The following is a 21,689-nucleotide window of genomic DNA, read 5'->3' as shown; positions in this document are numbered from 1 at the left end:
TGTAAGGAGAGGTTTCTCATGGTAGTGCTGAGTTGGTGCACAGAGATGAGCAGTGAAGGAGACATGGGGATGGAGACACTCTCACCTCAGTGCTTAGTGCCAGAGTGTGGGTGGCAGAGCAGTGGGACATCTCATGGAAAGTACCTGGAGAGCAGAGGGACCTACTGAAGTCCCATTGCTCTGTCCCCAAGGCAAATTGAGCTATCCAAAAATACCAGGTCTCTGCTTGTCCAGCAGCTGCTCCATCCCCTGTGCAGGGAATGAGCCTCCCAAGGTACCACACCTCACTGTGCTGCACAGCTGGCACATGCTGTCCTCCCTGGATGGGCTCCTGGGGAAGCTCAGCCTCACTAAAACACACCCAGTGGTGATGCCAGGTGGGTGTGAAGCTGGAACCCAGTCAGTTCAGGGGTCAGTGCTGCCCATGGGGCACCAAGGGGCAGCTGCAGTGCCTGTACAGAGGCAGACATCTCTCAGGTCCTGTGTCAGGCTGGGGAGCACCCACAGGAGAGGGACTGAGCAGGGCAGCTTGGGCTGCATCAGCCCGAGCTGGCACAGCCATGGAGCATCTTGGTCACACACTCGCCCCAGCAGGCGTGGAAGGCGTCCTGCACCAGGGAAGGGGGTGCAGGAGAGCTTGGTTTCAGACTAGAGCAGCACAGCAGGTTGTTAAGAAGCAGTGGCATTTTCCAAGGCACTCGTACTGGCCCTTGTCACAGTCCCATGCTCACTTTACGTCACTCGCCTTCCCTATTTCTGGATCTCAGCCTGGGAAGCTCTGTGCACGTATCTGTAACTCAGCTGAGGAGCTGAGCTGCCTGTCAATTGACCAGGTCCAAGGCAAGGAGAGGTCCTGTGTGGTCTGTCAGCCCAACCCCTGCTGGGTAATCACTCCAGCATTTATGATAAATCACAAAGCGTAAAAAGAAAATAAAATTGCATCGTTTGAGTAAATAAAAATGTAAAATATATGAAAATATCCATCTTTGTGTGCAGCAGTGGAGGCTGAAGTCATTAATAAATCCTATACTTTCACTTAGGCATGACTATAACCTGTATCTATGTGTGCTGAAATGCTGCTTTATTTGTTTCATTCCTTGAAGTGGCATTGGGCTGTGTTTAACAAAGAATCATTACGCAGCTTTCAAGATTTCCTCTTAACCTTTTGAAGGCAGTGTCTAAAGCAGTACAAAGTTATTGCAAGAGCTTCAGAAATCCAGAGGTCTGCATTTTGACATTATGTTTCTACGAGTCTCCCAACAACTGCGGGAGCAACTTGCTGCCTGGGGCATGAGACACAATTCAGATAGGCACAAATTCTTCATAGGCTCAATAATCATTAGAAAATCAGGAGAGCAGTTCTATCTTCAGTATGTTGAGGTTTAGAGGTGAATTGGCATCTCTTTCTGAATTTTAAAAAATTAACTCTATGTTTTTTTCTTTCCTTTAAAATAAAACATCTTATTTTGAGAGAAAAAATACCATCACTGAAATCCCTTTCAGATACACACAAATTAATTTCATGAGTATAATAAAAGGCTGCCCTGCCTTGTCCTTGGGCTAAGTCCGTTATGCTTTATAGTTGTCTTGAGAACAGCAGCTTTTTGTATCATTTTGATGATTGGCTCACAAATGCACTTGGATGCTAAAGCCTTTGGCAAGGGTCATATATTTTTAATTATTATGAAGAAATCATTGAATCAGTGACTACGCTTCTAAAAAATATGAAAAGTCATATTCTTCTCCCATTGCAAGTGTAATTCTTAATTTTGCTGATGTTTTAGTAACCCATGTAGCAGAAATCATGGTGCTGAGGTAAAAATATGTAGTTTGAAAATTTTCCAGTCACACAAAATTAATTGTGTGCAATATCTATACCCAATGTAGCACAGATTTATAAATATACCCGTTACTGCAGGTTGAAGCTCATTGCAAGGACAAACCCCAAATTTTTCAAGTTGTTTGAGCTTCTGCAAGTATTTTATTTGCCAGTATCATGCAGAAGCATATAAACCTTTAGAAGAAGTTTGTCCAGGAAAGCACTTTGTCAGGCGGTAAGAATTTGCTCCTGGCTCTGATTTTGGTGATGAAGGTGTTTAAATCTACTCATCTGACACACATGAGCAGCAAGTACAAGAGCATTTCTGATACTAAACTGGGTGTAGTGAGGGATCAGAGATGAAAAAGACAGGAAAAAAAGAAAAGCTAAAGTGAAACAAAACCTGCCACACGCTGCAGCTGATCACTAGCAAGTGCCTTAAAACCCCTCCAGCCTCACACATCTCCCTTGCTCTGAGCAGGAGTTGAGCCACCCCTGAAAGGGACCTCATGTGTCATCTCTGAGACCTGGACCTAGAGAAGGCTGTGAGCTCTAGTGCCTCGTAGTGCATGGCTGTCACAACCCCATTTCTATTTACATTTAAAGAGGAAATTAATCCCTTTCCTTAGCCAGACCTTAATCTTTTAAATTTTCTTGCAATAAAGAGACAACAAAGAAAAGCATAAGTTGGGGCTCATGGGTGTTCAGTGCCCACAGGAATAGAGAGAACTCTTCCCCTCCTTCACCTCCAGGTGGTTCTGCAGCCGTCATGCAAGAGCCTTGAATTTGGGTCTGAAAAACTGAAATGTGTGAAAAGAGCTGAATATTCGTGCAGATTGGGCCAGATCAGAATTATATCAAGAGTTTGTTGCTTAGCCTGCTCCAGTGCCTTGTGGGAGCTTGTTTCCAAGAGCGGGTGGTGGTGGGGGGATGCCAGGAGCAGGGTAAGGTGCTAGAGGGGTCTCTCACAGGCCCCCCAGAGAAGTGAGAGCCACCCTGGGGCACTGTGCTGACAACTGCACAGCGGGAGCCTCCTCCAAGCTGTTCTGTACGCGCTGCACCAGCGACTCGTGAAGATGCTGCTGCATCTCTTGCCTTTTCCTCCTCCTCTTTCTCTATTAATGACTTTTCCCTAGGACAGAAAACACTTGTGCTAATCAGGCCCGTTCAACACTCTGGAGTCTGGATGTCTGTGAAGCCTAGGAGCTATTTTTGGATGGGTAGCTGTTAGGGATGCAGGGGCTGGACTCCACTTTTAAGGATGCTTGAGGGCTGCAGTGCTGACGTGTGCAATGGGGTGAAACTCAGATTCCTTTCACCTTGGCTTTGGCACTCTTAGGAAGAGCTCTCTGTCTTTGACACCCCCAACTTTGCCACCCAACAGACTCCCCTGGGTGGTGAGGGGGTCCCACCCTGTGGTTGTCAGACATGGGTGGGAGAAGATGTGCAATTCCCTCTCCCCACCATCCCTTCCCATCCAGAGACCTTGGCACAGACTGCTCTCTATAGCAATGGGCAGTAAAATACTCTTCCTACATTTGCATGTCAAGCTGAGGAGCTATCAGTGAGTAGCCAAATTGAATTCTTGCTTATGTTTTAAAGCAGAGTGAAAGTCATTAGGCCAATGCCCAAAAAGCAGTTATTTTTGTCACTTGAGGCTCAGAGGTTTGTTTCTGGGGACAAAGTCACCCTTGGTAAATGTTGAACAAAGATCAGGATTACTCCAGAGGTGAATGGATAGATTTGCTTTTCCTGTTGTAAGAAAACAAGGAAAAGAAAGAAAGCCAGTAGCTTGAATGTGAGAGTCTGAATTAATCATTACACAGCCTAAAAGACCAAAAATGTGTGTGTGTGTGCACGTGTGTGCATTGTGTGTGGTTTTATGTATGTATGTATGTGTATCTATCCCTGTGTACGGAGAGGGGCACCAACCTAACTCACACTCCTTAATGGTTTACTCGAATATTCTTTATTATACTTTGATAAGTGTTGTAGTTCTGTGAGAAATAAAAGCAATCAGAAATCTCCTTTGCACAAGCCAACTGATTTTTTTCCCCCACTGGAAAATGCAAGCAAAATGGCAAGGACTTTTGGCAATAGAATGTCCAGATAAATATGCCAGATTCCTTGCAAATGGCATGATTAAAAATAGTCACAATGCTGCTAAAAACTGTTATTAAAAGGAATAGAAACTATTGTGTTAATATATTCACAGCATATAATTTATTCTCTGGGTGTATGTAAAAGGAAAGGCTATTTTCTTTGAATTTTTCCTATGCTGATATTGTAAACTATATGACAGATGGGTCAAGTCCTGATTGCAGTATTCTAACATTTGGAATAGCAAGTAACATATTTGATAGAGCTGGCAAGTTTTTATATATGATTCAACCCAGAATATAAAAGCCACTAGAATTCCAAGTTGAAAATAATTAAATGAGCTGGAAACGATCAGGAACCACACATTTTTAAGTGACAGATTTTTTTACATGTTTAAATTGCACAAGAATATTTTATAGCTCCCTTTAACCAACAGTGACGTTTAATTCTAAAATGTGTAATTGATATTTGCAAAGCAATTAATTCCTATGGCTCATTATTCTATTGCTAAACGTGCCTAAGCATTGGGGAGCCGACTTCAAGTTGTGTTTTTTAGTTCACCTTTTCTGAATTCCAGAGTTTTAACTGAATTAACCCATCTCAGTCTCCTCGTGTGACTGTGTGAAGTGTGGTTTTATACTTGCATTGAATCTTTGGCTTTCTGATTGCTCGGCGCTGTAGGACGTTCGAATCTGCTGACTTCTAGAATATGTGTTGTCAAATGGTGTCATTACCGTGTAATACCCCAAATACCGATAAGCAAAAACCCAGCAGCTTATTCCATTTGTATTTGATCATTTCTGCTTATGTTCCTTTTGAAACTTCCATCTTTTTGTCACTGTTTATGAAGTCATTTGTCTCTTTACTTTTGGCGTCTCTCTCTCCGTCATGCACAACCAGCCCGTCCGCCCAAGCCCAAGCCGCCGGCTGGGCCACCATCATCTCCTCAAACGCAGACTAACATGATAGATCATATGCTCAAAGGCATGGCCAAACAGCCGCCAAGTACTGTAATAGTCTTCCTTTCTTTTATTCAGTGGTTTCCTAGTCTAGCAGCCGCTCGTGTAGCAGTAGAAAGCTAGTCCTCATATGCAGCTTTATACGTACAAAACACCTAGTGCGACGTGGTAGGTTTTAGAGATTTAGAGGTAGCATTTATTTCAAAATGTCCACATTTTTTTGTCTAGCAATGTCTGACATATGCAACATTTTCAAATATCAACGTCAGCACAAAATAACATTGTTGTTGCATAACATTTTGCATGGAAACTATAAATATGTATGAGCTTTACATGATGTTGGATGAAATGTTTGATAAGTATATCGTATACGTTTCATGTAACTGTCAGTGCTCCAGCTATCTTAGCAGAATATTCTGATGTATAGTAACTTAACCAGGGAAATATTTAAAATAAGAAGGAAAAAAATTAAGATTGACATCTGCTGGCTGCCAAAGTTATATAAGCATCAATATTTTCTTTAAAGACAGCATCTTTGAGCAGTTGTTCTTATTAACACTTTTGTCTTTTAGTTATATTTGAGAGCAGATCAGTGTTGTAAATGAGAATGGGCCTGATGCTGCACTGATCAATGGAAAAGCTTCCCCTTGGCTTTGGAGGTGCAGAAACAACCAGATCTTACTGAGGGACTTGTCTTTGGGCTCCTTCTGCAAAAGGAAGTGGTTTCTACTTCTTGTAGCCATTGAGGTGCTGGATAGTATAGGACAAAGACTGCAGAGTTAACCAGGAGCTTTCCAATTCCAGTATTTGTTCAGTAAATTATATTAAATGGAACCTTGATTTTTTTGTTTGTTTGTTTGTTTCCAATGATACAAGAAACAACAGCAAAACTGGAGAAGAAACACCCAAGGCCCTTATCTGTGCCATGAATCAGTAAAACTGCAGAGTTCATTCGCATGGTGCTTTATCATCCCACAGCCAAGCTGAGCCCCTACAGGGCCAGACTCCAGCTTGCTGAGCTCCTCCAAAAACCAGCCACATTTGGGACCATCCTGAAACATATGGCTTTCCTTTTCATGGGAACTGTGTAACCTGTAAACAGGTATTCAGGAAAAACTAGCAGCTGGCAAGACTTTTAGAGGGAGAATGAAGCCCTGTAAGCTCCCTGAGCCTTCAGCAAGGCAGGGATTTCTCCCTGTGTGACCCAGTCAAGCAGAACAGACCATCTTGTGCAACCTCAAGGTTCTGTCCCACCAGTAAACAAGACCAAAACACTAGGAAAAAACCAGGATGTGTGGAAGGCTGGAGTGAGATGCCCTGTGAGTACTTGGCCTGTTCGCATATGGATCCCAAGGGGGCAGGTCTCCCACTCCACTCCTTCTCCAAACAACCATCACAGGCAGACTTTGCACACCCCAGCTGCCCTTTGATAGCATGGAGAGGGTAAAATACCTGTGGATGCAGAGGTACGGACTGGCTGTATAGTGAAATGCCTCTCTTTGCCCTTGCTGCTCAGGAGAGCTGGGCTGGGACCTGGGTGTGAGCCAGAGGGACATGTCTGTGGTCAGCTCTGCAGAAGCTGTCGTTCAGGGAAATAGTAGTTATTTTCTTTACCTCTCATTATTTCTAGTGAAATGTTCTAAATGTTCCGTATTGTTAGCACCTCATATTTTTAATGTGTTATTAATAATATAAATTACCTGGAAGAATATAACTTAATTGTTTTTTTAGAGTTTTCAGAAAACACTGCAAAATAACTCAACATAGGTAAACACCAAGCTCCAGGATTTAAACTCTTTGGTTTGTTTTGCGGGGCTTTTGTTTTAAAGTTGTGTCTCTTTTCCCATATAAATCTTACCCATGAGCGTGGGATTTACCACTTTTCACTCCCTCCAGCATGCGTAACTCCTGACCCTTGTGGAGTTAAATCCTGGAGCAAGACAGACCTGCGAGTTTTGCTTTTAGAAGCAGGTGACATTTAAATTGCTCGAGTCTGACAATTTATTACAAGTGCAGACAGATTTGTTTGAATTGATCTTCTTGAAAGAATTTTTAAATAATATAGATATGATTCCTATAATAGCATCATCTACATCAAAGGACACATATTGTTCATACATTAGTGGCCAGATGCTGTCTTTAGGGAATGTGATGTTCTTATTTGAGCTAATAAAGTGCCACCATAAAGCAAACCAACTCTGGCAGTATTGTGAAATTTGGAGCTGGAGCACTGTATTTTCATAGTATAATAACGAATGTGGCTTTCTGGTTTGCTCAGTACTAATTATATAAGCATTTAACATATGCATGAAAAGATCTTTAAAGCTGCAGAATATTATAAGGTTTTTTTTAACCTCTAAAATAACTCACTGTTCGTCTAGCTTTTCACCCTGCCTTCCTTTTAACTTGAGTTCTTGTACTACAGAGAATGTAGGCCGGTTAGTCACACCAGCTAAAAAGTTAGAAGATACAATACGTCTGGCAGAGCTGGTAATTGAAGTCCTACAGCAAAATGAAGAGCACCATGCAGAGGTGAGCAGCGTCCCCGGCGAGGTCGTGTCCCCCCGAGTCTTCCGCAGGATCCGGTGGGAGCTTTCTATATCTGTGTGATGTCTTCCTAACTGGTGCTGGGTTATCTTTTTTAAAAGCTGAAAGTACACTCGAGTATGATGAAGGCAAGGTACACTTCAGGAGGAATGTGTTTTCAGAGGGGAGGGAGGGCTAAAGGATGAATTAACTGAGTTGTGCTCTCCTCGATGTCAGCCTGCAGCCTTTCTGGCAGTGCCAGTCTGGCCAAAATATTCACCACCAACTACCTGCAAGAGCAAGCCTGTCCACTTTCCAGAAAGGTTGTATTTCCAAATCTTGACCTATATGTGTGTGCCTCCAGCCAGCATGAGCAGGGTCCCTGCAAGCAGCTGCAGCTCCTGCTGTCCGGAGGGAGTGAGGAAAACTGCAACGAAACAGAAAAATTCTCCTTTCTGCCCCTTTCTGAGAATTCAGGTTGTTTCCAGGGGTCTCCCTGGGCCCCTCCAGTACATTATTAACTCACCTGGTTTCCTGTTGGACTCTTCTGCCTTGGCTTATTGGTGACACCTCAATTACTAGTCAGAGAGGTTAGGATGAACTATGTTCTGTTACTCATTGTCTGGGTTATCTAAGGCCTAATGCAACCACTCTTAAATCTTTGAAGCACCTTAACAGAAAGATTTGTGTATTAAAACCACTGAAACCATGTCATAGTCAAATATACACCAGAAAATCATGAGGCTTGATCCTGGAAACACTTGGTCCCAGAGGCAGCTGGCATGGCTGGCTGTAGTCCTGCTCTCAGCACGTCAGGACATTTCTCCCTGAGCAGGTGATGTTGCATACCCATGTAAGTATTTGCAGGATTGAGCCCTGAGTTCTCTGTAAATCTGGTGCTCTTGAATGCTTGTTGAAAAGTTAATAATTTTAAAATTCAGAGTGAACAGTTATTGTTTATTACTGTAGGTATTGTTGCACTCTTTCACTATTTTCTCTTTTCCTTCCCATTGATATATATATATTTATAGATATACTCACAATATTTTGCATTAAGAGCATTTGATAAATAATTTCACAATCACCTAAAAATCATTCCAGTGTGTATTAAATATGCAGTATAGTTTTACTTATTGATAATACACAGCAATCCACAAAACCCAACTAACGCCTGATTACATATTTAAATTTCCTCCCTGTTTTTCTACTGTTCATTCAATCTTGGATGATCCTGGCAGGGGAAAGAGGTATGTGACTAAACCGAACGAAACGAGTCACTCCTGTCATATTCCGTGCATGCCCTCTCAGTGCCATGTTTCCCACTGGGATTTTACCCTGGTTGCCCTCGCTTCCGTAACCTTGACCGAGGAATGTAACAGCGACTTTGGGTCGGCTGCTTGCAGAGCTGGTAGCCTGACACAGGAGGGTAAATGTGGCATAGCAGTCCAGTCCATGCATGCAGCAATGGGTATATTTTACGAGCGCTGCAGTTACATCCCAACACAACCCTACCTGCCTGGACTCGCTCCTCAGCCTGTTGTTACCTGTCGTTTGCATTCACCCCACCTCTAGTACACTGTGGTGGAGATGGACTAAGTACTACACAAGTGCCTAGAATGGTAGTGGTCTTCCTCTGGTTTTGTCTGTATGTGCCTTGTACTGGATATACAGTATTTATATGTAGAGAGAGAATATATGGGGTGAAGAGTGAAATAAATCTCTTTTTTACTAAAGCAAGGGGTGCTTGAGAGCACTATGCTTGTGCAAAAACTGTTTTATTCCACTCCTCACCAGCACAGGCTGGATGTACAACCAGCTGGGAAGGAGCTGTTTTTTAAAACACAGCTTATTTTGAAAAGAGGAAGCAGTTGCAGGACCAGTCACACTCAGCCAGCCGTGCTGCCAAGATCCTCACATGATGAGGAAGGCTCAGAACTGTTCTCCAGCATCTTTTGTGTCACAAGGTTTTGATTAGAGACAGAAGGTTAATGCCAAGATAGATAGGAGGCATCCCCATCCCTTGTTCTGAACGGTGACTTGGAAGGATGAAATCCATCTCTCTCCAGAAGCCCAGCACACTTTGAATTCCCTGTCCTGAGGGTGGCTGTGGCATTTCAGCAGTGCACAGGCAGTTGGCCAGCTCTCTGCACACTTTGAATTGCACCCAGGGAAGAGAGAGAAGAGGCTGGGTGGTTTACCACTGATTTTTATTATGTGTTGTAGCCACATTGTACTGTCACTGTGCAATGAACATTGCTGAGGTATTACACTTTATTTTTCCCCCTTCATATAATTCCAGGTGACTTTTTTTTATATGTTGTCACTCACCCGGAAAAAGCTTGACCTGTGAGGTGTGACTCCTTGGTCTACTTCAGTTATTCAGTAGAAAATTAAGTTGCACTGCTTACTGAAGAAATGCCTTACTTTACTAAAAAACAGTAGTTTTTTGCAATTAACACATGCCCCTTTTTTCCCCGTGTGGACATCCAGGCAGAATCCCTAATGAGAATGTAGATAATAATACTCAGAGCATGTTCAAAAATCATTACAAGAGGAGTATCATGTCTAGTCAGTTGGGTTTGTCTTACCCATGAGAAGGAAGCAACGCAGCACAGGCAGAAACAGCAGAATCTGTGTGCCCATGTCTGTAATGTGGGAGCGGGAGGTCTCTGGCATTGTATCATCTCTCCCATCAGATGTCTCCTAGCTCCCTTTCCCTTCCTCTGGATGACTGATGACAAATGCCAGAGGCAATGCCATTCAGCTGTTTTTAAATTTGTGTTTTCTCTCTCTATGTATACATATGTGTATATGTATATATGTATCTTAACTCCTTGAGGTCATACATATATACATGTGTATCCATGTGTAAAATATACAATAATAGGTGTGTTTGGCTACAAAGCACACTTTTCCCCCTTTACATTATTATTTAAGCAAAGCAGGTAAGTAGATGGTAAATAAATGACATGTTACCATCTTGAAAAAGGTCTTCTAAGTATGGTGTTACCAATCCTGCTTACAGAAATTAGGGAGAAGGTTGAGAATCCTGACATAAGTTTCAGAATTACGGAGTTAAAATTTGACTTTTCAAGCAAAAGGAAAACTATTAGTGCTTTGGGCATAAGTTTTTTCCACCAATGATCACATGCTTTTCTTTTTTTAAAATAGCTCTTTTTTTCCTTTTTCATGAAAGCAGGTTCTTATTGCAGGACTCTGAAATGTTTGTTACAGAAGACATTCTTTGGCTTCCCCTCTTTTCCTTTTCCCCCAAATGCCGGTTGCCATCGTAGGGGTCACTCCCTGCCCACAGACCCAGGGTCAGTGTCGGGTGGGTGCCAGCATGGCAGGCTCTGGGCAGGCAGAGTCACAGCCAGAGAAACCACATCAGAGCAAGGACAGCCCTGCAGCCTCCCTGAAAACCACAGCCAGGCCTTGCCAACATAAGAGAATCCTGCACAGCCCCACTGCTCAGCAGCGCTCCCTTCCCACCCACCTCTGTGGGCAGGTTGGAGCAGGCAGCAGGAGCACACCTTCCTCTTGATAGTTTTACTTCTTCTGTGGTCTCTCAGCAGTTTGGTGCCTCCCAGCATCACTGGCATCCAGCCCTGTGCCTGGCTAGACACCAGCACCAACTGTGGAGAAGCACTGAAGAGCTCTGCCCCACACCCCAGCGCCACACAGGCTCCCTGAGCTTGGTTTTGGCTTTCCCAGAGTGACGGCTCTGTGGACACCCATGGCCACTGTCACCACTGCCACTGCACCCCTGAGCATCCCCAAGCAGGAGATGCTGCAGCAGAGCTGAGCAGCTTCCTCCACTGGCCTGGAGCTGAGGACAGTCTGCAGACAAAGGACTCTGCTGTAGCCACTTTGTCCCCATGCCGTGACCACGGGGACACTCACCTGCTGGTGCTGCTGCTTCAGGCATGGGCAGACACTGAAGCTGTGCCTTCATCTTCACCCCCATTACAGGGCAGGCCCAATCCTAAGATTAGTTTGGGGGTCATGTGGTTATTTGGTTTACATCTTGGATGTGGTCTGGGAAGAAAATGCCGAGTGCAGTGCCCAATCTATCCATGCTTTCACATCAATTTTGTATTCACTCATGGAATAATAGCAGGGCAGTGCCAGTTTGCTTTATATTTTAAAGGACTGAAGGAGTTTCAATAGTTCCAAAGACCCCCTGCCATTATCACTGGCAGCTGAGAAGTTGAGCCAAAACAGAAAAAATTATGGCAGTAACCTGTTTTGGAGGTGCTGTTCCCTTTCCATGACCAGGTGAACCAGTAGCTGGAGTTGTGCTGTGCACATCAGTGCAGTTCTTCATCAGTAAATCAAAACTGAACCCTGAGAGAGTGAAAGCCCATTCTGCTTATTTATGTCTGCTAAAACATGTAAAAAATGCCCCTCCCTGACTGGCAATTCCTCTTCAAACTGATTCCTCCATTCCCAATGTCTTCCGTTTCATCTCCGCTCTTATGCCTACCTAGAGGTTTCTTTCTCTTGCCAAGTGCCATAAAGCTGTTCCTTAGCTCCTTTAAGTCACTGAGTAATTTCCTACCACTTCAAAATGACAGCACATGGTCCTATGGACAGCTCTTCTCATATTGCATGTTCCCAGCCAGAAGTGACTACTGAACACGCATGCATGCATTTGCAGCATTCACATCTGAGCCATGTATGATGTGAATGTCACCTCAGAGAGCCCGCACAGCAAATTTTTAAGGACCCATGTGCATGAGAATGAGTTACCTCACTGATATTTTTTGGTTTTCAAGTTTAGACATATGTTTTTCCTGCCTCTGTGAAAATATAGGCTTGCTGTAGATAATTTTTTTTACCTTGGCATGTTGATAGTAGAGCTTTGTAATGGGTTCCTAATCAGTAGCATCATGAAGGTGGTAGTGTGTTAGATAACCATGTAAAATGAACAGTGCTGTAATAACTTTACTGGTGATGTTTGAAATATATTGAAAACAGGGTGTGAATGATTTAGGACAGATTTTAATGTTTCAGTCTTCTAGTTTTTCAAGACAAATGCAAGTACCGAATCCAAGTAGAATTTAAGCTGTTGAAAAGCACGTCAGAAAACCCACAAGCACAGTGAAGAAACTCCCAAATTTCTGTACTTTAGAAATAAGAATTAGTTGATTTTTGTCCTGATAATTAGCATCATTAATGAAGTCATTTATTGTAAATTGAACAGATGAAACCTTCTCTGCTACATTACAGCTGCATGCCTTTACAGTGGAGCTCTGAAGAGACCCTCTACAAGAAAGCTTTGTGTTAGAACAGCAGTGCCTAATTCTGTGATTAGCACTGCCCATGCAGGCTAGCACTCCAAAGCACTGTTCTCTTTACAATAAAGGTAGTTTCCATGAGATGCACTTTTGTTTGTTTTTTGTTTTTTTTTTAAGATATGTGGCCTAACATCTTTCCCCGTGTTTTATTTAGAACTAACACACATCTTTATTATCTTTTTCTGCCAACTCTGAAGGCGTTTGCTTGGTGGTCAGACCTAATGGTTGAGCACGCGGAGACCTTCTTGTCCCTGTTTGCAGTGGATATGGACGCAGCCTTAGAGGTGCAACCCCCAGACACCTGGGACAGCTTCCCGCTCTTTCAGCTCATTAACGATTCCCTCCGTAGTGACTGTATGTATTCTGCATTCTGATCGTTTCCTTTGCCATGGGCAGCTCAGGTTACTGATAATGCTTTCAGCCTCTCCTTACTGCACAGAGAACTGAGATAGGTAGAGATTTACAAACTCATTTAGCACCAGCTTGATTTTATTCCGTTGCCACTAGAAAAAAAAGCACACCCCTTAAATCACTGCAGTCAAAGGTGGGAAGTTGAATTTTATTTTGCTTCATCTTCTCAAGTCTCTTTGTAATGGCTGCCTCATAAGCAGGGAATTAGGTACTCTATATCTGTCATTAAATGTGTGTATTTTTTAATATATGTGTACTGCATTTATTTAGTATGGAGTAAGCCGGTCCTTGCTTTAAGATTTTGTTGAAGGGAGGAAAATGAAAGTAGAAGCAGGAGTAGTTCATAAGAATAGTGCTTTGTGAAATAGGACAATTCTCTGAAACACTTGGGCCCATGCTTTCAAAACCCATGTGTGGATTTGACACTTTCCTGGGTAGTCCAACCCTCCCTGGGGAGCTGGTGGCAAAATTGGCATTGTCTTAGCTAGGTCCTAGGCCAGGACCCCAGCTAGCTTTCTAAGACTATGTGAAAAAAGCCAGGGACTCACCCTCAGAAAGCAAGTTCCAGCATCATGGTGCTGAGTAACCAAAGAATAAATTATTCTCCCACTTGCTAAAGCCATAATGTTTGCTGTGCTGTGTTTCTTACACTGGTTTTATTCACAGGAAGTGATAATGTATTTGTAAGTTTTACATTAATGGAAAAGAAGGTTCATTGTCTGTTTATTTGTTTGGAGTAAGAAGTCATTCCTGCTGTCTGTGTCATGAACTCTGGCTCCTGTTATGTTCTTGAAGTTTTCCTGTTCACTGACAAATTCATTGTTTGATGAAGTGCCACACTGTGGTTTGTTACAGAGGTTGTAGTAACAGTAGTGTCTTACTATACTTTTATTTATCTATTCTAGATAATTTGTGCAATGGAAAATTCCACAAACACCTCCAAGACCTGTTTGCTCCACTTGTTGTTAGATATGTCGATCTGATGGAGTCCTCAATTGCACAGTCAATTCACAGGGGCTTTGAGCGGGAGTCATGGGAGCCAGTAAAGTAAGGAAACCTCCTTTGATACAATCGGAATTTGGGTGCAAATGGATGGAGATTCATATAGAGGTGAATTAGCAAACGTTAGACTAGACATGCAGAAAACGCTTTAAACGTTCTAGTTTAATGCTATAAATAGGAGGCCTGATCTCTTCAGGATTTTCAGGTTAATGAGGGAAATGGTATTGGCTTTTTGAAATGCATCACTGCCTCAGTTTTGAACTGTGTGTCTTTGAACAGGGAAGCATGAAAATGGGAAAACCTTCTTAACTGCCATGGCTTTTTGGAACCCATTCTAAAAGGCCTTTTCCAATGCTGCTTTTGAACTCACATAGCTCCTTTTCAGAACAAAAAAATCTCGCTTCACTGTGTTCAGTTCCAGTCCTATAACCCCTGTGAGTCATTGCTGTATTTATTCTCAACACTCATTTTTTTCCACCCACCCTGTGGGGGGGGATAGTGCAGTGTGTGCCACTGGCATCAGCCCCATGGCTGGTGGCTGCACATGTCCCCATGTCCAGGGCAGCTCTGCCAGTCCCAGCTCCTCTGCCTGTAGGATTAGATGTGCAGAAACCAAAGTGAGACACGGGCAAGATAACTCAAGCATAATCATTTCTTACATTTGGAAGGCTAGGAGTTTACCAGCAAGAAATTGGGAGCCTGAGAAAAACCCAAATTGAACTCAAGAGCTGGTGAATGATAAAAATGTGACATGTGCTTTGGATTACTGTTGTTATTTCACAGGTTTTGAAGCATTGCTGAACCCTGTCATGCTTGCTCTATAAAGCCAAGTCAGATCCTACAAAGGGAAATAGCTGACTTTTCCTTCTAATAAAGATACTAAAAGAGAAAGATGGACCTTTTGCAAGCAACATGAGTCTGGCAGTGCCTCAGACCAGGAACTGGGACCAGGTGACCTCTGGAGAGACTCTTTTCCTTGCTTTTTTTGTCATTCTCTAGGGAAAGTGAAATTGCACAGCGCTCTCAGAGGTTGCTGTATAAAAGAACGTGTGGTCTTTCAGGGCTTTTCACACCAAATATGTTCCGTTTACAAGGAAAAGAGATTTTGTTCAGCAGCCAGCCTCCCATATGCAACCTGGAGTCTGAGTACCCAGGTTTTTTCCTTTCTTTCTTGTGCATCCTCAGCATCCGTAAGGATTCTGCCTGCCAAATCTCGGGCTTTTTCTTGACACCTGATCATCCCCTATGTTTTGAGTGGGGTTAAGTGGCTGGCGTTCAGGAGCCTCTCTCACTTTCCATTTGCCGTCTTTGGTCTGCAGGCTAACAGGATTAAAGATCCTAAAAAATCTTGTTTCAAATAAGCAGATGTGACCCAGAAAACATACAAGAAATAGATCTTTCGAGTAGGAGAATGCCATTTTTACAGCCACTCCTTCAAGCAGAATTGCACTTCGAAGTTAGCATTAACTTCAGTTTCAGAGCTCTGCTTTGGTAAAAAATATGTATTTCCTTGTCTGTTATGAAACAGAGGCAGTTAACTCTGTGTACCTGTCCACCTGGGTCAAGCACTCAATAAACAAATCATTCTGCTTTTTTTTTCTTTTATCAGAAGCTGTCATCTTTTTGCTTTTTAATGACTTCAAGGAGTTAACTATAGATGTCCATAAGTACTTGGATGTGCTACTTGCCTGTCAAAATGCTTTGTCCCTGGGTATGCCAGCATCTATCATTTCCAAGTTATCTGATAGTTATAAAAGATCTTTTCTTAGTTCTCTTGTGATGGTTATTCCCTTCTGGAGTTCCAGTTACAGTGTGCTTTGAGCATTGCATCTCCAAGCAAAAGCTCAGGATGGACTCTTTCTCTTACAGACTTGGGTATTTAAAAGATTTCTTCCAGCAGGAAAGTGGGTGCTTTCCTTGAGAAGCTTCTGTCCATCTGGTGCAAAGATGCACCATGGGTTTTTTTTTCACGTGTTGATATTTTGTTCTTATGTCTCGCACACAAAAGTGTGAGTTGCAAACTCTGGCTCAACGTGATGTGGCCCGGTGAAGGGAAGCACCAGTGAGTGCCAGAGGGTGGCACATACAGTGCAAAGGAAAAGAGGAGTGTCATTCCTAGGATCTTATGACATTTTTCATGTGCTGTTCAGAACGAAATGTTAAGGCATCTTCATCTTTGCCTCCTGGGCAGACCACCTGCTCCTCTTTGTCTGATCGACAGGGAACTTGCAGAAAAATTCAGGTTAGAGACTTATTCTGTTTGATTTGCCCTCCTGTATCTGCTCTCTTCTCACCCCACATGTCCATACTGTAGCACAGTTGAATTTGTGGCCATGGATTCTCAAATAGTTTGGAGCAACCAATTCCCAACCAAATTGTGACCTTCTATTGACACCTCTCCAGCAGAGCTTTTTTGGAAATCAGGAACACTGCAGAGTGTTCTTCCACAGCTTTCCTGTGCTTTGGAGATAGACCTTCAAGTCAGCCAGCAAAGACAGATCATCAAAGCTGGCCGTTCCACCAAGCTGGTTGTTGTCCTGGATCTCTACAGTGCATTATGAGAAGGAAATTTCATTATCTCCTGTTAACCAAGAAATTATTCCACAACACGGAATCTTTTGAAAGGGTTTCTCTGTACTTGTGTTTGCAGTCAAGGCTGAAATATGTAGCCCTCCATAACCTGACCAGATGGCAGTTTGCAAGCATGTATTTCTTCTATTTTCATTGCTGAATACTCTGCACCTTATGCTCTGAGGAGTTAGGTATAGAAATCACAGTGAGAGAGATACTGTTAAGTATTGAAAAAAATGGTGGGGGGAAAGCATGGACGTTATGTGCTCATGAGGGCTCTGTAATCTGCCTCTGCAGAGCTGCTGAATTTGCAGGGGGTCCGTGCCCTATAGCTAGAGCAGCTGGTGCGCTTGTATGAATCCACGCAGAGAAATGTGGAACACTTGTCCTTCGCACAGTCATCCAAGTATGCAGGATGCAGAGTAGGTCTGTTCTCTGGTGAGTTGAGAGGTCTTGGAAAAGTAGGGTTTGCAATGGGTTTTTTTCATGCTAGCTTCTCAGAGAGTGCTGATTTATCTCGCAGCCAGCTGACACGTATGTGTGTGTGTCTCTGTGTGTGTGTCTGTGTTGAAAGATCTTTTTGAGCAAATGCTAAGCTCATGCAATGACAACCAATTTCAATGGCTTGACTAGAACATTACTCATTGACCCAGGGCTCTTCTACCGCTCTGTAGTCCTGGCTTTAGCATCTATTAATTGCTCACTAACCCTTTGCAAACTATTTATAAAATGTATCATTAATATAAATGTCAGAACTTGAACAATATGATTATACTAATCATTTTATAAGGTTGTACAACTACAGAATGATAGTGAAAAACGTTTCCCCTTAAAAGAAGCACCGCTGTAGTGAAAGTGAGTATTTTTGTTACTATTCTTGGTGTCAGTCACAGGAAGAGCACAGATTTGACTGCCTACTTCACTATCAAGCTCTTTGCTTCACATCAAGGCTTTTGTGAAAAGATTTGCTCCTGAGCCTCGACAGTGAGGTTGCAAGTGTTTATAGTGATGGAAGACAGGCATTTGCCTCTTCCATCACTAAATCATTTCAGGCATCCTGTAGGAGCTGAGCATTTCGGTGTGGCCGAGGGTCTCATTCAGCTCTATTCTGAACCCAGGAGACAGCTCAGTAAAAATACTGTGATTTTTCTGCCCTCCTCTCACTGCTAGGGCAGCTCTAGAGGAGCAGCCGCGGTGCAGCTGGACGCGTTTCATCCGGTGCCGCGGTGCAGTGTGAGCACCGGCAGGTTGTGCAGGGGGACACTGCCAGCCTGCTTGCACTGAGAATTTCCCAGCAGACAGTCCAGGTGAGGGCATTTCCACGGCTCACACACACAAACAGGGCTGGAGCAGAAGACACCAGGAAAACAAGCAGTGCAGCTCCAGAGCGTGTCTCTCATCAAACGTATCGGGATCCAGTCCTGAAGCTGAGTCGTCTTAAATCAGACAGCCCTCATCTTGTTGATGCAAATGCCCACATTCCCTGCCTGATGGCTGAGGTTATATTTAGCCATCTATATTAAATAGGCATGGCTGGCTTCTAGAAACAGTTTCTCATCTTGGACCTGTAGTTTTATGGTCTGAACAATTGCAGGCTTCATGGAACATTTGTTGGTAATATTAATCATTTTTTAGAGGTCTTACTGCAACTGTTAGTCAGATAATTAGATCAGTTGAACCTGAAAAACTGTGCATGTCAATTCAGGGGAATATTTTTTTACATTAGTTACTGTATGTTAAGATAATATACTCCATTATTTTGCTGTTTTGTTTTGTTTTAAAAGTACTAACTTATTCTTGTAACATATTCTTGCATCAGCAAAATAATGTGTTGTATAAAAGAAATATGTTTCCGTGTGAATATAGTATACTGTTTACTCTAGAAGTCATATTTTATTAATACAGTGTTTTTATTAATATAACACTGTCACTTCTTGAATTTTAATATTAAAACCAAAGGTCCTCTGATTTATGTATTTACCATCTGGCTAAGTTATTTAAGTTGCTGTTCCTTATACATTTATATGTTGTCCACCTCTTGCTATTTCTTTATTTATTCCATATCAGTATCTAACCACATGCACTGCCATTTCTGAAGATTTAACACTCTCTCAATCACTATGTAGTCTATGTCTCATTCAATAGTCATATCATCTTAGCAGCAGATACAGTATGAATGGAAACAATGGACAGCTTTGTGACAGTAGTGAATTCTCCTGTTTGCCTGAAAAAGATAACACACAGATAGCAGGAAGTTAAACCTACTTAGAATCATAGAAATAATTTGAAATTAGAGCATAGTCGGGGTTTTTTTCACTAGGAAAAACTTTGATTTGTGATTTTCCTCCCAAGCAAGGGATTTTATTCACAAAGAATGAAGTCTGTTCCCTAACATTCACCAGCAATGACAAGCTGAGCTCTTGCAGAGATGTGGTTCACATCATCTCTTGCATTAGGAAACATTTATTCAGGCAGCTCAATTCCATTACTTTGGGGGTTGATATATAAAAGTTGCAGTAAGAAATGAAGTGCTAAATATGTCTCAGGGAAGTTACTAAGATTTTAATATGCCTTGAAAGACATAGTGTATAATTTGATAGTTTCACAGGAATCCAGACAATGCGGTCTGTAAAGTAACTCATTTAATCCAGGGAAATGGGAGAGACCTGAAAAGGTGGCATATCCTGATGCAGTCTCAGAGCAGGCAAGTTTGGATGCTGAAGCAGTGCCTGTGTGCATCAATAGAAAAGCTTTCAGTAGCTTCAGCAGTGCAGGGTGAAGCTGAAATCCTGAATTTCTAATTCCATTTTCACGGAGTCCAAGTAACAATCTGGTGAAACCAGTGTCAAAGCATCTGGTTTTGTTCCTCATAGGGACTATAAAACCACCTGTGAGTTGTGTACCAGGGCTCAGACAGTGTTCCTGGGAGAGGGCAGAAATAAGGCATTTTTCTGAAACTGGCCTCTCTTCTGAGAGCCAGGTAATATGTGAGTTGGGTAATTGAGTTCTGTGTTTTGCTGATTCCCAGATCTCCTGATGTTTTCATTTTGCATGTAGAATATAACTGCGATAAGATTCTCATTAAAACAGAATTAGACCAATTACAACATCTAGAGACCTGGTACAATGAAATATGTCGGGGTGGATTCCAAACTTTGAGCATGCAGTGCTGTTACATGCACCTTGTTCCAGGAGAGAATCTTGCATTAAATCAATACAGCTGTCCACTTTTTAAAGATCTCTATTTGCATAACAGTTACACGTCTGAAAATACTGATTGAAGTCATGATGCCCAAGTAGACATGCTTCATATCAACCTTTGAATATCTTAATCACCTCATGGCCCACTGCCAGCCATGAAACAGTCACATACTAGTCCTGGATTCATTTACAAAGTGCAGTTTATGCACAGTGCACAAATAGTGGGGCTGGACAATCCTTTGTTTTGCACCCAGGAATTCAAGAGAGGATCAGGGCACAGTCTTTACAGAGGAAGAACCTTGTAGTTCACTGTTTCATCACTCTAGATTAGCCCATCTTTAATTGTGGAGGGTCTAAGACAGAGAGGTTTTGCAGCAAAATTGCAACTCCATTGAGCTTGGTGGTGAGAAAATCTCTTATGGCTGGAATTCCAGACTCTCTCTTTATTATTTCATATTCCAGTCCCTTAACAGATCTCGTAGTTTAGCACTTCCATTGAGCCTGTGTGTGTAAGAACTGAGACTCTTCCTTAAAAGAGATTTTTTGGAAGAAAAGCTGCTCTCTGCACTTTGAAATGGTATCAGAACTTGAAGGTGCAGTTATTTTCACAGGTGTTTAAGTTCTCTGTCAACTTTTCCCTTTGCAATTCTTCTTTTCATTCTGGTTTGCACCTTTTTTTTAAGGAATTTGAATTTTATAGCAGACTGAAAACACAGTACATTTAAGCTTTCATACTCATGCTTCTTTCTGAAATGTTTTGCTTTAGTTTTTTAACTGTCCTCATGCTGTGAACTTTGCAGATTTGTTTCTGAGTGTCATGTGCTTCTGCTACATCGGCATTGTCACTGTTATGGTATTTTTTCTTTCTGTCTGTTTCTTCCACAGGAGTTTAACAAGTAATCTGCCCAATGTGAATCTACCAAATGTGAATCTCCCTAAAGTACCAAATCTACCAGTTAACATCCCACTAGGCATCCCACAAATGCCTAGCTTTTCTGCACCGTCATGGATGGCTGCTATTTATGATTCTGAGTGTGTATTCAGTTCAAATTAGATCTCATTTAAATTTAAAGTAATCTTGGCATGGATATGTATTGTTTGTTTCTGTGCATTACATAAAACTTTAAAGAGTGATACAGTTAATTAGATGTTTTCTGAATGAGACACTAGTGAATTTCTGGCATGTGTATTTTGAGGGTTTTTTTGTATAAACCTTGAAAATTTGTCTCAACTCCCACTGAGAGTTTGAGCAAGTATCTTGCTTTACAAAATAGCTGTCAACAATGGGGTATGGTCTGAATAACATACAAACCACAGAACTCACAATGTGACATTATGTGTCTCAGCAAAGAGTTTTGTCCAAAAGAGAAGATGAACCAATTTCAATGCCAGTCAACCAATTTCTGTGGACCAGATGTAGATCTAAAAATGAATTTTATTTAATGCAAGCTCTGCATTTCCCAGATAATTTTTTTCTTGACTTTGGTGAAGCAGTCTAAGAAAGAGGAGCACCCTTTAACAGTTTTTATTCATGTTAGGGGATGCCCCAGAGAGCAATTAAAGCTCCATGACCTTCATTACTGCCCAAATAATGCCATGACCAACTAAAGAAAGAGATTTTCAATGTTGGTTTTAGATTATGGCTTGGAAAATAGTGTCAAAGCACTTGCTCTGTAGAAGCCTTGAGCTCTGTGCTCCCAGCTTGCTGCCTGAGTGTCCCAGGGTGTGTGTGTAAAGCTGAGGGGGAACATACCACAAATCCTCAGCACAGATTAGGCAAGTTCTCTTATAGGAGATTTC

The 21,689-nt window shown here is 42.3% G+C and overlaps 1 protein-coding gene across 11 annotated transcripts in view; it reads left to right on the top strand.

Moving 5' to 3' along the window:
• CADPS (calcium dependent secretion activator) overlaps window positions 1–21,689 on the top strand; it is a 205,224-nt gene that overhangs the window by 142,186 nt on the left and 41,349 nt on the right. For 4 of the 11 annotated variants that reach the window (XM_039734102.1, XM_039734107.1, XM_039734106.1 and 1 more), the window contains 5 exons: window positions 7,304–7,410; window positions 8,643–8,651; window positions 12,902–13,058; window positions 14,021–14,162; window positions 20,775–20,921. In XM_039734102.1, coding sequence (XP_039590036.1) covers window positions 7,304–7,410; window positions 8,643–8,651; window positions 12,902–13,058; window positions 14,021–14,162; window positions 20,775–20,921 — 562 coding nt within the window. The remainder of the gene's footprint in view (window positions 1–7,303; window positions 7,411–8,642; window positions 8,652–12,901; window positions 13,059–14,020; window positions 14,163–20,774; window positions 20,922–21,689) is intronic. The other 7 variants (XM_039734113.1, XM_039734111.1, XM_039734109.1 and 4 more) reach the window with 3 other exon arrangements.

This window comes from Passer montanus, unplaced genomic scaffold (genome assembly GCF_014805655.1).
Source record: "Passer montanus isolate IOZ18808 unplaced genomic scaffold, ASM1480565v1 scaffold9, whole genome shotgun sequence".
Lineage (NCBI taxonomy): Eukaryota > Metazoa > Chordata > Aves > Passeriformes > Passeridae > Passer > Passer montanus.
Note: the sequence above shows the minus strand (reverse complement) of the source record. Positions and strands in the feature narration are given on the sequence as shown.